Raw genomic sequence first — 17892 nt, 5'->3', positions numbered from 1 at the left:
AGAAAAGGCTGACAGTTTTGATTCCTAAAGGTTCTTGCACCTTTAAGAATGGCAGAAAAGACATTTCCTCCAGTGCAGATTTTCCGTTGACTGCAGTGAAGAGAAAAATCTGCAGGGAGAAACATTCTTCTTGCTGTGCAACTCTTAAAAGCATAGGCACCTATAAAGGTTATGCTGTGCATAATCTACAGACATGGAATTCCAAGAGGAAAGGCATTTTCATGTACTTCCAACCCAGATATGGCAAATGCTTTTCCCTTCCAACAGCAGAATGTGCATGACTTGACATGCTACAAACTAGCCTGGTATGTCATGTAAATCTGGACTGCTGTGAGAACCCAGAAAACTGGATGACTTAATCAAGTAAATGATAGTTAACATAGATAGGCGTCTCATGCAAACACCATCAATATTTATCAAGTGAAGCAAGCACCTTTCCAAACTAATGGAAGAGGAAACAGACACCACTGTAATGAGGACAAGAGGAAGCAAGTTTCTTTGCCGACTTCAGCTATTTATTCTCTTCTCCTTTCCCCCCCACTTTTTAACAGAGGCTTTAAGCTCATCTTGAATGACTCGGCTTACTGTGCATCAATATGGAAGGCAATGTTACCAAGCTGAAAGGATTTCTCTAAGTAAGGCAACACTTTTTTTTATCTGGTACAGTATTTTTTATTTATTTTTTTTATTTTAATTCCATTTATATCCCGCCCTTCTCCGAAGACTCAGGGCGGCTTACAAGCTTAGCAGTAGCCTTCATTCTATGTATATGCCTGCTTATTAGGGCTTTCATACACCCTCCAAGCGGCATTATTACAAAGTCAGCTTATTGCCCCCAACAATCTGGGTCCTCAGTATTTGTCCCAGTTTGTGGTTTTATGATGCAATACATCCTATCTTCCAAAATCCCTTTCTCTCATACAACTTTCACGATACAAAACATCAGTTTCCTTTGCAAGTAGGCATCTTGGGACAGCCCTACCACTTCTGTTAAGACAATGGAAGTTGTAATCCTCATCGAAAGGATCATCAGGACAGGGGAGGCAAGAGACTTGTTAAAAGTGGCCATCATGGAAGGTAAAGGCTGCCCTAAACTGTAGTAGTGACTTAAAAAACTAAGATTCCTGAATCAAAGGATAGAACCTTTTTTTCAATTTGTATGATGAGTTTCCCTTTTCCTTTTTATTTTGGTCAGGTATGTGTTTGTTACCATAAAAATTCTGTTGGAACAAAAAACGAAATAAAAACTGAACAAAAAAAGTGCATAGCTAGATTCGGGAGAAGGGCGGTATATAAATTTAATAAATAATAATAAATAATAATAATAATAACTGATTTCAGGTCAGAAGCTTGAGCTCTAACAACCAAAATTATATATTGCTTGTGTTTGCCTAACTTGTTTATTCAAAGTAACTGAAGCTGTGATTGCACAATTCAGGCTGTTTGCAAATCATTCTGAACTTGAAATCATGGTTAGCAACCCATACTGGTTGTGTTCACACGATATGTTATGCCATAACAAAATTACTTTATAGCTTGAGGTGATGATTTGCTTCATGCAACATCCTACTATACAATGCCATTTGTTGATTCAGTTTTAGACTTTATATGTAGTTCAACTTGTTACACAAACACAATTACATTTAACCATAAGGTAATTGCACAGTTCACATAATATGTTAAGCTAAAAAGTGCCTGAGTACAGTAATTTACAGTTCATTGTGTCATGCTGCAGCCACTGAGTGAGCAGCTCTGCAGATTTCCAATTCCATTGAACTTTCCTTATTTTAGGCAATGTATCTAGCTGAGCCTATAGCCATGCAAAGGTTCTAATACTTACCAATTTTTTGAGAAAATATCTTGTCAAAGGTGACTTCACCCCGATCCTCCAAGTATTTCTGCATAACGCTGCGGATGCTGCCAAGAGAAGGCACACAAGGGAAGTAAATTATAAAACATCTTTCTAGCTCTCCAAAGACTTTTCCCAAAGCATCTTAGAGACTAGCAAATTTAGTATTTCTGATACTGAGAAGACTCTACAAAAGATTAGACAGTCTACCTTGGTACTAGTTTTCTTAAAGAGACTTCTCCAAATGTGATTGACAAATTGTCATATAGCCAATATGCTCGAGTCTAAAATATCTAGAGAGCACTAGATTAAGAAAAACTTTTTAATCATCTTCAACAGAAAATATTTGACCACTCATGTACTAGCTATTTTGTTTTAATTTCAAAGAAGAATGCTGTTCCTCTTTTGCACTAATTATAACCATAAAAAGGTACATCTGCAATTGGAATGTACTATATTTCAGTTTTGAGGCTGAAAAAGTGTCCTACACTGGACATGAATGCATTTATAGATGTCTCCTTAAAGTACCTGTGTTTTTCTTGGGTGTACACAGTAACTGTACAATCCCAGGAAAATATAGTATAAGTCTCAGGTAAGGAGGCACATGGATGCTTGCTCCAATGTACTCTGTCGCACCCTTTTAACATTTAATCAGTAGATACTTACTGTAAAGAAAATGTGGAATTTCTAGAATGGGATCTAGATCAGAGAGATTATTTTTCAACAAAATAAAATATTTAGGGTTACCTCTTTAAAATGTGTAAAAGCAGACTGGGAACATATTCCACTGGAGCTATGTTCATTTTCCTAAGTGGTTTATCAAAAGAAATGATTCCTTGACTTACAACTGCTTAGCAATAGTTTGAAGTTATGACAGTCTTAAAAAAAATGAATTACAACCTGTTCTTGAAGTTACAGCCATCCCACCACTCCTGCAGTAGCATGATTACTATTCAAGTGTTTGGCAATTGGCTTGCTTTTATGATGGTTGCAGTGTCTTGCAGTAACATGATCACAATTTGCAACTTTCCCAATGGGCTTCCAACAAGCAAAGTTAATTGGGAAAGCCAGATTCGCTTAACAACCATGTGATCCGCTTAAACAATCACAGTAAAAATGATCATAAAATTGGGTACAGTCACATGATGACTTGTTTAATGAGTGCACTGTTGGTGGCCAAAATTCCTCTCCCAACTTAAATCAAAGAGTATCTGTAAGGCAGATGTAAATTGCCAAACATGATATTGGGACAGAGTATCTTTGGGCTGAAAATGAGCCAGAAATGTCAAGTTACAAAGGTATCTCAATGATGAGTTGGCAAGATTTTTAGGTGGCAATCTGGAAAACGTACTACTGTATAATAGTTTCTTCATTAAGCAGACATGATGAGTTACAAAGTATTGAAACTCTAATTTTAAACTTTTGCAATCTTTTTGAGATGATCCAAGGCCTTATTTTTTCTGTAAATATCTGCTTCTGTGGTACGATTTTTCCCCCTCATAGAGAACAGCTGTATTTCTGAACTGAGTGTTCATTTTTATTTTTTTTTAAATATAGAAAATCTGCATTAGCATCCTCCTATTTCAGTCTTGAGTTATTTAAAAATTCCTCAATAGCTTCAACAATCTCACCTACCCATGTTTATGCTAAAAATATGTGATTTCATGACTTTTTGTCTAGTAGAATTATGTATAATCTGAAACTATGTTAGATGGATGCTTTTTTATGAAAAGAACATATCCATTTTAGAAGGTGCAACATATCTTAATCTATCACAAATAGGCCAAGGCAGCATTCCTAACACCTATAATTCATAACTAAATCTAATTTAACATGCTTTAATACAGTAGTTATGCCTATGGTTCTCTGGTTAGATTCTGAATGTACAATCATTACTCCATTTATGTACAGAATTTTTAGCTTCTATACAGCTACTTTGTGCTCAATAAGCTGAGCTGGAACACAGAAACAAGCTTGCCTAACTTCCTGAGGTAAACCAAAGTAAACCAGTGTTTCTCAACCTTAACAACATTAACATATGTGGACTTCAACTCCCAGAATTCCCTAGCCAGCTGGTCTAGACTCTAGACAACCAGAAAAGTTTTAAGGAAGATTGTTGGAGCCACAAACTGTTAACAAAAAAAACATGCTTAGGGGAGAAACTCCTAGTTTCTAGTAAGTTCACATTAGTGGGAAAACCAGTTATAGTTCTTTCAGGGACAACTGCTGAAATGCAAAAGGTGAGCATTTGCTGATAAAGTTTAATGGTAATTACAAAAGTTTTAGGAATCTGATCCTAGTACTGATTCTTGTCTCAATTTTTTCTTAGGAAAATAAGGCTACAGAGCACAGCAAAGGCTACTGAGAATGTCAGTTCCCTTCAATTCTTCTAGTACAGGCACTTAATGAGAGGTAGTTACTACCGTACTAAAAATAATCAGCCAGATGTTGAAAATGCTTTTACTCACATATAGGCCATTGGGAAGGAAATACGAAATTACTTGCAAATATTGGAGCTGCTTTTAAAAATATTTTTTGGACTGGAAGACAAAACACTGAATTTAACTTCAGCACTGACTCATTAACTCAGGTGCTCTGAAAGTGTAAGTTGTACCTTATGGAAAAAGCATACAACTTTCCTAAGGTTTGTGTGCAGGGAAACCAGGATTTTTGCCAGATATATACTGCTCAAAAAAAATATAAAGGGAACACTTAAACAACACAATGTACTGTATTTAATAGTAGGATGTCTTATCTTGTGTTCCCTTTATTTTTTTGAGCACTATATTTATATATCACCCAGATCTCTCTGTGAGGAGGATGAGATGTTTCTAAATGTGATAAATAAATAAATAAAATTTTGCTGTTGCTTTGTCAGGACAGGCCAACAACCCTAGTTTTGCAAGTACACTTGTTTGCACATCCAAAATGGATCTTATCAAACATGCTCCCTTTCACTCTAAATAAACTGGCAGCCAGATTTTCCAAGGAAACTTGGAGCAAGTTCTGATAAGTTGCCAACTCTGTACTTCCTCCAGTTTGCACACTTGAATCTGGATCATTGTTACAATTTGCTCTTGCTCTGCCTGGGTAAGCCAGCAGTTCCCTCGCTGAACAGGTAGTGAGGAAAGTGCAGGCCTACCTTGAAAGAGCTCCAGCTTTGCACATTTCTCAATTCTATGTATTCAAATCTGGATCACTCTCAAAATTTGCTCCTGCTCTGCTAGGAGACACTGGCGGGGAGCTTACTCTTTTGCTAAATTTATACCTCACCATGCCTTCAAGAGCCCCAAATGGCTTATATGGCCGTTTCATTGTTTCTCTACAATACTGTACCACCCCTCTAAAAAAAAGCGCCTTAAGAGATAATAACTGGCCTAAATTCACCCAATGGGTTTTTAAGGCTAAGAACAGACTTGAACGTGGACCTCCCACATTTTGACCCAAATTATAAAAATCACTACCAAAACCTGGAGATAATTTTGACATGACTCTAATTTTAGGTGTGCAAGGCTCACGGCACACATACATAAAACCAAACTCAGTCTTGTTCTGCCTTCACAGAGTCAGAATTTTCTATAGTTGGTATAATAAAGATCAATTATTGATCAAAAATAAATGCTACTACAAAGGAAGGTGGTTATAATAAAAATAAAAACCTCAGGAATTATGCAAAGATCATCCTTTGTAAATTGTTATTTGCAATGAAATGTTTTTATTTTATAAAGTGCCATCATTTGCTTTATTTGACAGATGAAAAAGCATTTCTTAAAAATGTTGTATTCATTGCCCAGCCACACTAAAAATGATATTTTTATCCAAGGTCATACAAATTCGTTTACCATTTAGGGGGTCAAAGCACAGCAATGGACGAGGGCCCCTGCCATGACTAATCACAGAAAAAGGAAATAAATGCATAGAAAATACCCTGCTTCCCTTAACAGGAAAAAAAACAACACACTCCAACATAGTAACAAATAGATAAGAAAAGTTTTATTACTTTTTTTATAATCTTCTCTTTCTGCATAAAATGCTAAATTCTGCCCTCTCAAAAATGCTATACCTATGTTATAGTAACAAATTTCTAGCATCTGTGTACAACCTGCAAGACATTGATCAAGTGGTTGCCGCAAATAACAAGATCTAGATTGCTACAACTCTTGGTCTGTGTTGCAATTGCTTCTGTTGTAGAAGATCCAACGGGTTTAAAACCAGAGGAGATACCATTTCCTGAAAACTGCAACAATTCTTCGATTCTAGGTGGAAGTGATGTGAGAACAACACTTGAAGGGACAGATTCAATGTTGCTAAGGCAGGAACTGCAGAATATCAGGATCTCCTGAAAGCGGATGAAACTGTTCCATAATTAGAATTATGAAAGGCTGCTGTGCCAATTCTGCATTCTGATATAGCCGAATCTTGTTCACTCTTTGTACGTGTTGAACTATAGTTCCCATGATTCCTAATAAGAATGCCCTATACCTATATTCACAGCTGCTGTAAAGTATAGGAACTGTAGCCAAGTACATTAGTAGGATGTACAATTGGAGGAAGAGTTGTAGTGAAAAGCCCACCACACAACATAATTGCTCAAGGGGGGCTATTTGCACAATTTTGATTTTCTTGGCATAAAGTAGAATTCAATGTAATCAGTAAAATTTTGAGTTTGCTCTCTCAAGAGACCAATACTGTATGATTCTGAATAGTTTTGAACATTATCTCTTGCAATTATGACAGCAATTTCCTTGTCTAAATTATTAATATTGTATGATTTATGAGCCAGAACAGTGAGAATGGATGGCGAGAAATTTGGATTCAATAATCAGTTACAAAATTCACGGTGTGGCTCTAAAGTAGCTCAACAAATCCACAGTTCCCAATGATCCAAGATGCTACACGGATAATACTCAATACTCAATATCTGCCAAATGCCATACAAATTACGAGCCTAGGGGTGATATGAAAAAAACGGAGACATTAAGGGTACCATGAACTGAGAAAGACTTCAGATATTTCAAGAATATCAAGAACAAGCATAACAAAGAATATACAGACAAAAAATTAAAATGTCTACTATACTAATGAGCATCATCTACTCTGCAGCTTTTCTCTCTACTCTGTTCTTTGTCCTCTATTACAGTTAGTCCTCGATTTACAACCATTTATTTAGCAACTATTCAAAGCTAAAATAGCACTGAAAAACTGACTTACAACCAGTTCTCACACTTATGACTGTTGAAGCAACCCCCAGTCACATGATCAAAATTCAGATGCTTGGAAATCAGCAAGCTTGACACATGTATTTATGATAGCTACAGTATCCCGGGATCATATGATTGCCATATGCAACTGTCCCAGCTGGATTTTGACAAGCAAAGCTGGATTTGCTTAACAACCCTATGATTCACTTAACTGCAGTCATTTGCTTAACCACCGTGACAAAAAAGATTGTAACAGGTGCAACTCGCTTAATAACCAGCTTGCTTAGAAATGGATATTCTGATCCTAATTGTTGTTATAAGTCAAGATATACCTGTATTCCAATCTTAGACAGAATTTTTACCCCAGATCGGGAGAATAAAAATACTGCCCCAATATCACATATTAAGGACATGTAACAACTCCCTTCACCATAAAAAAGAAAAATATGCACATAACCATTCAGAATATCTCACAAATCAAACTCAAAATTCTTTTTATTATGTATAATTTCAGAACATACCTATGAAAAACACCATAATTCATATGTATGTGTGTATACACACACACACACACATATATATATTAAAGGTAAAGGTTCCCCCGCACATGCGTGCTAGTCGTTTCCAACTCTAGGGGCCGGTGCTCATCTCCGTTTCAAAGCTTGTCCGAGGACGTCTCCATGGTCATGTGGCCGGCATGACTAGACGCCAAAGGTGCACGGAATGCTGTTATCTTCCCACCATAGTGGTCCCTATTTTTCTAGTTGCATTTTTTACGTGCTTTCGAACTGCTAGGTTGGCAGAAGCTGGGACGAATAACAGGCATTCACTCTGTTACGCGGCACTCGGGATTCGACCCGCCAAACTACCGACCTTCTGATCGACAAGCTCAGCGTCCTAACCCACTGAGCCACCGCACTATATATATATATATATATATATATATATATATATATATATATATATATATGTGTGTGTGTGTGTGTGTGTGTGTGTGTGTGTGTGTGTGTGTGTGTATATTATATATATATAATATCAGACAGCACGTAAATACAAACATTTAGGAGCATACGGTAGTTTCTACATCTATGTTTATAAATACTGTAAACTGTTTAAAGTACAAAGAAGGGGGAATTCACAAAACAAGTAATCTATACTATTTTTAGTGATTTTTCTATTTTTTAGTATGTACAGATAACACTAAAGTGGAGATTTGGCATTAAGCTCAGTGATTTATATTTTTTCATATCAAAAAACGTCAACGTATTTCATTTCGTATGGTTAACCATCATTACTGTTATCCTGGGCATTAATTGTATAACTTCAGTAATTTTCTTGTCCACTTATTCACATATCTTTGGAAAGTATCCCTTTGTTTAAAATAAAAACAGTGCTGATCCAAAAGCCAGCACTGTTTTTAAAGCAATGGTTTGTTTATAAAAAAAATGTATGTTGCCTAACACTTTCTCGAGTTGAGGCACAATAAAAATTAAATAAATAAATAATAAACTACAATATTCTTAGTGCTGTGGCTTTCCAATTTTAACAATGAAAACAGTAATTCTCATATTTCACAATTCAGATCAAGCAAACAAATAAACAAAAAACTATAGGAAGCTATTGGGGCAACTATCCAAGGAGAAATGTTTATGAAAAGAGTGTGTGCAGTGTCCTCACTGCCAGCAGTTTCCATAAATGACATGTATCTAGGTCAGGGGTAGGCAACCTTGGCTCTTTTATGAGTCGTGAACTTCAACTCCCAGAATTCCTGAGCTGGCTCAGGAATTCTGGGAGTTGAAGTCCACGAGTCATAAAAGAGCCAAGGTTGCCTACCTGTGATCTAGGTGCTTGAGAATTAACATTGTGGCCTTCAGAAATGTGACAGTCAGCTTTGACTGGGATTGCTCTCCCATACCAAGATCACATCAAGCAATCACAAAAAGCAATACAGGAGACAACTATTTAGCGTATCTTCTGATATACAAAGACAATCTAGATATTTAAGGACTCGTTAAATATCAGAGGTTTCTGACATGTTATGTCCTATCCGTGATTGTCCAAAGCAAAATAAAATATGCATAAAACAATTCTACGAATAAGCCTTCTTCTGCAATGTGATTTAGGCTGAATTATGTCCAAGGCCTACCTCTTTGAAGCATTTCCAATATCTGGTTTCAGAAGACATTTAAATTACATCCCTGAATCTGCAAACCCTAGCCTTCATTATTCCATCTGATGGGAATTCTCCAGTAGAGCTCCTATTCTGACTGTGACAAAACTACTCTGCAGGCTTCTTCAACTCCTAAACATCTTTTGGGGTCTTGCTTCACTGATTAGAAGTTTGGCCTTTTATTTTTTTATTTTTTAGGACAAGCTAAAATGTAAACCTTTTTGATGCCTCCTTCTGTATTTAGATCTACACTTAAGATCATCTGTCTCCCATGCTTCTACATCAAGGAGATTGCAAGACTGACAAAACTGAAGACTTTTCTAATGAGTTTAGAAGAGAGACTGTAAATGGGAACATGCCACCAGTAATACCCTTAGTGCAAAGTTCAAGTAGAATTGATACTTAAATGAGAATATAATTTAATTCTGCAATTCCTGTTAAATTATTGTACACCGCCCAGAGTCACTTCCAGTGACATGGGTAGCTATATAAATTGGGTTAATAAAGAAATATTCTGTATGGCTGTGACTTAGCCAAGAGAGTTGACAGAGAAGTGTTACTATCCAAGTTGGGGATAAAGGGTAAAGGCTGCTTGTTGATTCCCCCTGCTTTAAGATTCCTTCCTTCCAAGACTGTGGAACAACACCTAAAGTTCCCATGTGGGCAACTACTTCCATACTGAAACCAGCAGCATGTGAAGAACACAAAGGCTCCTGGGTCTTTCAAGCATTGCCATGGTTACACATCTGCTTCATCTTCTAAAAGAGCAGCTGCCATTTTTTCCTCCAAGGGTGCTTTTTGCTTTATTTCAGAGACTATCCATTCATCCACCCTTCAATGGTAGGAGAGTGGAGGGAAGCTGTGTCTCAGTAGCCATCGGCGTCAGCTGAAAAAACCCAAGGTTATTGGATGAGATGGAGTAGAGCAGAAAGGCCAGATGTCACATGGAGGATGACAAGAAGAAGAGGGAGGTAAGAGGGAGAATAGAAGACAGCCTGCACTTCCCTATGTGCTGTCGGTGCAGAATGCCTGTCAGGCCCAACCCAGTTGCCCTTGGTAACAGCTGCTGGGAAGCGAGTTATGGGTTGGCCAAACTAAATTGTGGCCCTCGGATTTTATGCACCAAGACCATTTTGGGGTCACCCGACAGTAAAATCCTTACATGAAGCAAATCTTCTACCAAACGCGTTCCTCCTTATTTGTTTTGAGAAAAACTGCACCTTGGTGACCTTGCAAAGGATTTGCACAGGATTGCAATGTTGTTTGTACAGCTCTAATTCCCATTTAAGTTTAGAGTAACAAGGGGCATGAACGCCTAAGTGCAATCCCATTTCCAATCCACAGTGCTAAAGAAATATAGACGTAAGCGTTTGTATTTAAGTTTGTATTACAAGAGATTCTTGTGAACAAGTGACAAAGGTCCACTCCCTGAACAGAATACAGCAAAAACATATGCAAGTGGGTACAGCCTGAACATGGGTACTGCCTTAATGCAATGCTCTCTGGAGCACACACAGGAGCAGATGCTGGATGGCTCAGAAAATCATATATTTTATACCGCCTGCCTCTCTGCAGAGATTAATAACAGCTTGTTACACATACATGAGAAACAAAAGGGGGGACTGTGACAAGCAGATAAGGAAAAACGGCAATACTGGGGAAGAGGCTTATTATTCTGTGAATGTGGACCAGGATGTCTGCTGTTGTAAGAAATAATGCCCCTCAAATTGGGCTGAATGAAGAATGGGGACACGTGATACCCCTTCCTATTGCCCACGGTAGTACCCCAAAACACAAAACAGGAAAGATGACATTTAAAGGAGCTATTCCTTCTCCTATCTTTTCCTCCGAGGACAGAAGAGGCGAGCGAAGCTGGCCCGGTTAATTTCAAGAGCGCTCTCAAGACAGATGGACGTTCATACACGCGCCCGCGCACTCACACGCGCAGACAGGCAAGGCAACCGGGGCCAACTCCAACGGCGCCTCACGCCGGGCTCCCACACCTGCCCCCAGCTCACCTCGGCTCAGGTAGGATGATCTTCTTGCTGGCTCGAGCCGCCGGAGTAGATTTACTTTTCTCCATTGCCATTAAGTAGCTCACATCGGCGAGCACAGCCTCCAAGTCGGCCATCTTGCCAGGAAATATTTCTTCTTCTGCTTTCCTTTTTTTTTTCTTTTCACAATCAATTCTCCCGATTATTCCCCGCGGCCTCCGGGGCTGCCTCGTCTCCTCTTGTCTCGTCGGAGCGGGTGCCGCTACGCGTGCCGAGGGAGGGGAGAGGGCGGAGGAGCGGGGATCGGTTTCCCCCCCCACCCCTCTTACCAACAGACCCACATGATGCCTGTGCGGGAAGCCGCGCGTCCACCTTATTTCTGCACCGACGCCGCTGGCTCCTTCGCCTGCTGGCTGCTAGCGCCGTGCCTGCTCTGGGGCTAGGCGCGCAAGTCTGTGTGTACGTACAAGAGGGGAGGGCTGCGCTTTCGGCCGCCTGTCAAGGGGCGAGGAAGGGAGCGGGGCGCCGCTTTGGAACTCGAGCGCTGGCCTGGGTCCGGTCGGGCTTTCTCTCCCGAGGCGGAGCGCAAGCCCGGCCTGGAGGAAAAGGCGCCGCCAAGGCAGCCCCGCGGAAGGGAGGGAGGGAGGGAAGAATCGGTTCACGCCCGGACGCGGATTGACGCTTAGGAGCAAAACCTGGAACTCGCGGGCTTCCTCCTCGCCCGCGGGCTTCTCCCTCCCCTCCCCCCCTCCCCAGCCCCGCGGGAGCAAAGGTCTCTGGGCCCGGCGGCGCAACGCTCCGGATCCTTTCGGGGCAACTTCAACAGCACCCGCGCTGCTGGCGGGCAATAAGAAAGAGGTTGCTTTGGACGCCGAAGGAAATTCACCGCCCAGCGCTGCCCTCCAGAGACTGCGGGCGGACTTGCAACGTGCTTGCTCTACGCCAGTTTTAGTCTCTCTCTCTCTCTCTCTCTCTCTTCCTCCCCCCCCCACCGCCCTAAGCAGGGGTAGGCAACCTCGGCTCTTTTGACTCATGGACTTCAACTCCCAGAATTCCTGAGCCAGCTTGGCTGGCTCAGGAATTCTGGGAGTTGAAGTCTATGAGTCATAAAAGAGCCGAGGTTGCCTACCCCTGGCCCTAAGCAACTTCCATCTCGATGCGAGCACAGCCCGAGGCAGCTCGTTGCAATGGGGTGGGGGGTGGGCGGAACGGACGCTCCAATCGAGAAGCGCTCGGAGGCCTAACGGGCCAATTCGTACTGCCCTCGGTTGCTGCATAGGCATGCGCAACAGGCCCTTTGCCTAGCATCCTCCTTCAGATGGGAAAGTTATGTGGCAAGAAAATAGCCACACTCTACTGTTGATTAATAAAGACATTCACGCAAGTGCGAGAGAGAAAGGAGCCAGCTGTACTGTATTCACGCATGGAGGCAGGAGAAGTGGGGCTGACTGATCAGTACTGTATTAAGGCCAAGAAAACACAAATGGGTCAGTCGTCAAACAAATCGGCCCAGAGTTCTTACTCAAGGAACAAGGGATCAGGCTCAAATAGTCCTACTTTGAACACATGACGTGAACATCCAGGTTTTTGGAGAAGGCTTAATTCTGGGAAGGAATTGCAAGAAGAGGGTAACTTAACAGGAAGGTGAATGGACTCAAGTTACAGTGGTGATTGGGTGTGTTGTTGGAAGATCTGAAGGACCAGGTTAAAGACAGATAGTAACTTTTTCTTCTTTCAATAAGCAATTGAAAAGCCTCATAACTTCTTCAGGAGTTTGATATTGTCTGCTCTCTGAAAGTATGCCAAGAACAATTTATTACAATTATCTGCCTACAATTTGGATATTCCTTCAGATCAAGATAGGGAGAATTAGGTTGATTGTAATCAAAGAATAAATTCCCAGCATGTTTCTCTGGTTTCAACACACGTCATAATGACTGCAAAAGCATGTATTGACCTTCCTGTAGAAATGGAGTATCATCGTAGATGTAATGTTAGAAACAGAGTTTTGTACACCATCCGTTTCCTGATATTCAGTTATTTTTTCTCAGTCCATACAGTAAAGTAGCATCCATCCAGTGTAACAGAATCAACTGATAAAGACACAAATCCAGTGGTGAGATTCAGCCGGTTCACACCACTTTGGCAGAACCAGTAGCTATTTTTTTGTTGCCCAGGCCCAGATTGGACTTCCAGAAGCGGCATTCACACACAGAACCGGTTGTTCACATATTTGAATCCCACCACTGCACAAATCAACTGTACCAATCATGTTTCTTTTTTGTGTGTGATCATATGGATCCTTTGCATCACTTAAAACCTATAGTTAGTCATGCCCAAAAGTTGTTAATCCGGTTTTTCAGTATGAACTGGTCCTCACAATGACTAATATGAAATTCAAACCGGATATTTTTTTAGGAGTTTATGACATGGGTTGTGAAGTAATTTCCTTAAACAATCCTGCCTCTCTACTTTTTATTTGCATACCAGAGTGACCACCATTATTACTATAGATACAGCACATACAGCTAAGATAAAATATATGCCCTTTTGAAAGCTGGAAAACTTTGTGCTGGAATTCCATGGTGGTCTCCTGTCCAAGAATCTACCTGTTTACCCTCTTAGCTCTGACAAGACTGGCTAGGTGTCCTAAAATTTGAGTATGGGGCAAGGGATATTACTACTGAAAATGGAATTGATATTTTTTTCATCTGAAAAATAAAGTTTATTTTTTTCTTAAACAATTTCCTAGTTAAATATTTCAAAGCTTTTTTTGGAAGAGCAAACCAATTCTGCATGAGCTTCAAATGAATTGATTCTGCATCAGTTGAGTAAATGGTGACATGGAACAGCTCTACAATATGAAACAGGATATGAGGAGCATAGCAGTTCACCTTTTCTTCAGATTAAACAACTAAGTATGTGTAAACAACAAATATAAATCATTTGCTGTATAATAGCTTTTATAGCGATCTACAGGAATATTTCCGTAGGCATCTGGTTAGCCACAGTGGGAAAAATTGTTGTAGTCTAGCTAGGGCTTTGATCTAACCCAGCAAGACTCTTTTTTTGCACATTTCTAAATATAACTTGTTAGGCACCTGACTATAACTGGCTGTGAAAGTGGGTCAAGTTAAGCCTTTTTTTGCATTGTAAATCAGATTGGGTGGATGGCATATTAAAAATTATGTGAACAATATAAAATCTGGCCTGGGCACTACTATAACAACGGATAGAGCAACTTAACAAGGAAGTTGCCAGTTTTACATTAATTGTAGCTCAGGTTTGGTTTTACTTTCATTAATATCAACCAGAAGAATAAAAGATATATAAATAATTCTGCATTCTATAAGGCCTCGGGCAAAATACTCCCAGCCTACAGACAATATCTCCTCTTGGTAATGTACCAATATACCTTTATATGGCATGCATAATAGTTCTAAATAGTTCATAAAATTTCCCTAATAGGTTTTTTTAACATAAGAAAGTGTAAATCATACAAAAATCTATTGTCTATGTCTTAGATCCAGTGAAATAAATGAGATGTAGAGGAGATCAACCCTGACTGCTCTTTAGAAGGCCAGATCCTGAAGTTGAAACTCAAATACTTTGGCCACCTAATGAGAAGGAAGGACTCACTGGAGAAGAGCCTAATGCTGGGAAAGATTGAGGGCAATAGAAGAAGGGGACAACAGAGAATGAGGTGGCTGGATGGAGTCACTGAAGCAGTAGGCGTGAGCTTAAATGGACTCCAGAAGATGGTAGAGGACAGGGAGGCCTGGAGGAACATTGTCCATGGGGTCACGATGGGTCAGACACAACTTTGCAACTAACAACAACAAAATGTATGGATGAGTCCAGATCCAATCTAATAAACAGCTCTTCTTGTCAACATGAATGGAAGGAAATCACAACTCCACTTTTCTTAGAGATTATAATAAAATGACATTCTGCTGCGACTGCACTTCAGTTTCCCTTTATATTCTTATTCCTTTTAAGAATAAACTTTGTATAAAATTTCAATTTTTTGTTTGAATTTCTGTTGTGAGCTGAAATACAGTGTACTTATACAGGTCTGGAAATAGGGGTGGAGTTTTTTTTGCATTTTGATATGTAGCATAATACTTCTTTATTTATTACATTATTTTTAAATTTTGGAACACTAGATGTAGTAACAAGAGTTGCCTTTCACTGTAGTTTAATAAACATGCCTTTGTTTCCAGGGTTCAGTACTCAAGCACTGGAGAGATAATCATTATAACAGCCACTTTTTTACAAGCTCTCTCCCCATATCGGTGGCTGATTTGATCTGATGGTATAACGGACCCGTAGTAACAGGGATCAGGCTCTTTTACCATAAGAAGAGCATACAAATGGATTAACCCTGGGCTTTTCAACTTTTTCACCCATTGTACCACTTTTAGGATATGGCAACATCCAAGTACCACCAGTTGCAAGGTGTCAAAAACTTGATGATCCAAAAAAAAAGGAAAAAAGTGATGAAGTACAGGTAGTCCTCAACTTACAACAGTTAGCTTAGTGACTGTTCGAAGTTACAATGGCACTGAAAAAAATGCCCCACAAGCCACAGCCGAGCAAGATGCCTGCCCACCCGGCAGCGCTCTTCCTCTTGTCCGAGGTTTTCATTGTTGTGAGCATTTCTGTTGAGTATTGGCAGCAGGGGTGTGTGTGTGGGGGGGGGGTGTCTGTTTTTTATTTTCCCCCCTCTGCTGGGTGGTTGCAGCAGGTTTTGGTCACTTCACATGACCCTGGGACACTGTGACCATCATAAATATGAATCAGTTGCCAAGCATCTGAATGTAAATCATAAGACCCTGGAGATGCTGCAACATTCCAGCTGATCGGTGCTTCTTCTGGGCTCAGCAGAAGCGCCAGGATCAGTGCCGAGCTCCAGCTGGAGCCTGGCACTGATCCTGGCACTTCCCCTGAGCCCTGACAGCCCCGAAGAACCGCTGATCCTGGCGCTTTTGCTGAGCCCTGACAGCCCTGCAGCTTCAGCCTGTCTCGCTCAGGCTTGTGCGGTGCTGCCACCGGTTCAGCTCATTCCCCTCCCCCGCTACCACTTTTCTAGGATGGTTGCGTACCACCTGCTAGGTGCCAATGTACCACAGGTGGTACCTGTACCACTGGTTGAAAAGCCCTGGATTAACCATTACATCGAAAGTGAATATAAATGGATTAATACTAGCTTTTTGCTATCGTAGATTATCAGCATCTCCAGCTGATGTCACAGTACTCCAAATCCAAGATTATTACAATATCAAGTTTTGTTTTAATAATGAGCAGTTTCAAATTTTATTTATTTTTTGATAAATTGACTTTTTTGAATAGAGAATAGACATTATTGATTAGCGACTGGAAGCCTGTTATTTATTTATATTCTGCCTTTATTATTTTTTATTATTTTTACCAATAAATCAAGGTGACAAATATATCCAACAGACCTTCCTCCTCCTATTTTCTCACAACAACCCTGAGAGGTAGGTTGAGCTGAGAGAGAGAGTGCCTGACCCAAAGTTACCCAGCTGGCTTTTATGGGTAAGGCAGAACCTGAACTCACAGTCCCCCTCTTTCTAGCCTGGTGTGTTAACCACTACATCATAAGTAAAAAATAAAAAAAGCAAATTTGTGATTTACGGTTTTGATAATTAGACAAAACAGATTATACAAATAAAAGTAATATGTGACTTTAGAGAGAGAAATTAAAATATATTTATGCTTATAGCTCCTGTGAAGAATATTGGAAACCTCTTCTTTATATCTTTTTTCTTTTTTGAATTTGTCTTCAACTTTTTTCTTCTTTTGCACTTTTTGATTTCTGTTTTTGTTTTGCTGTTCTTTTTCCTTCCTTAGATTTAGTAGGTAGTTTTACTACAATTACTTGGTGTTAGTTTTTAATCTTCTTGTTTAAAAGTTTTAACAGAAATTATATACGGTATAAATGAATTTTATTTTTGTAGATTCAATTAAACTCAGGTTTTCATTAGGTTTTCTACCATGAATTCACGTTCACCTCTTGTTTATCATCCATAAAGACTTATCATTGTCAATGTGAAATTATCATTTTTCTCTCCAGTGTATCTGACATTTATTGAATTTCATTTGTCATACTTTGGCTTTAGCTCTAATTTTTGAGAAATGTTTCGAATTTTTGAACATTGCTTGGCTGTAATTTATAAATCTGACTATGTTGTTTCTCAGCCATTATTCCATTTTAGGTTACAATATTAATTCAGGGTGGGTAGTGCTATTTTTTTATTGCAAGAACAATCTATTAATTTTATCCTATGATTTATATTTTTAAAAATTATGTTACCAATAATGAGTAAATCCTGTCTTTTATGCAAGATTTTATAAAGACTTGTTCGTGAAATATTTTCTTAAACATGAGTTCAGAAATGAATTATACAATATGTCTTTACCCCTATCTCTTACTGTCATTCATAAAGAGCACTAAAAATTAAACAGAAAAGCCATGCTTTTAGCCCACAATGACTATGGTTGTATTTAATTTAATTTTAATTTAATTTAATTTAATTAAATTTATATACCGCCCTTTCCCGAAGGACTCAGGGCGGTTTACAGGGTATTTAAAATCAAACAGTACAAAATACAAAAGTTAAAAAAGAATTAAAAAAGATTAAATTATCCCTTAAC

General features: G+C 39.3%; 1 protein-coding gene and 2 long non-coding RNA genes across 5 annotated transcripts in view; 2 read left to right on the top strand and 1 right to left on the bottom strand.

Moving 5' to 3' along the window:
- Positions 1 to 11472, bottom strand: part of GRK2 (G protein-coupled receptor kinase 2) — a 46404-nt gene extending 34932 nt beyond the window's left edge. For 2 of the 3 annotated variants that reach the window (XM_081315120.1, XM_081315121.1), the window contains exons 1-2: positions 11239 to 11472; positions 1841 to 1917 (exon numbers count right to left, since the gene is read on the bottom strand). In XM_081315120.1, coding sequence (XP_081171246.1) covers positions 1841 to 1917; positions 11239 to 11351 — 190 coding nt within the window. In that variant the 5' untranslated portion in view covers positions 11352 to 11472. The remainder of the gene's footprint in view (positions 1 to 1840; positions 1918 to 11238) is intronic. The other variant, XM_081315122.1, reaches the window with a different exon arrangement.
- On the top strand, positions 218 to 11245 carry LOC308660662. The gene is made up of 3 exons (XR_014024778.1): positions 218 to 635; positions 10033 to 10191; positions 11078 to 11245. It is a non-coding gene; the product is annotated as an uncharacterized lncRNA (long non-coding RNA).
- A 2519-nt stretch (positions 11473 to 13991) lies between the features above and the next one.
- On the top strand, positions 13992 to 15237 carry LOC308660663. Its single transcript, XR_014024779.1, has 2 exons — positions 13992 to 14132; positions 14739 to 15237. It is a non-coding gene; the product is annotated as an uncharacterized lncRNA (long non-coding RNA).
- Positions 15238 to 17892: the final 2655 nt, after the last annotated feature.

Source organism: Vipera berus (assembly GCF_964194415.1).
Source record: "Vipera berus genome assembly, chromosome: 1".
Lineage (NCBI taxonomy): Eukaryota > Metazoa > Chordata > Lepidosauria > Squamata > Viperidae > Vipera > Vipera berus.
This window is presented reverse-complemented; position numbering and strand designations above follow the sequence as displayed.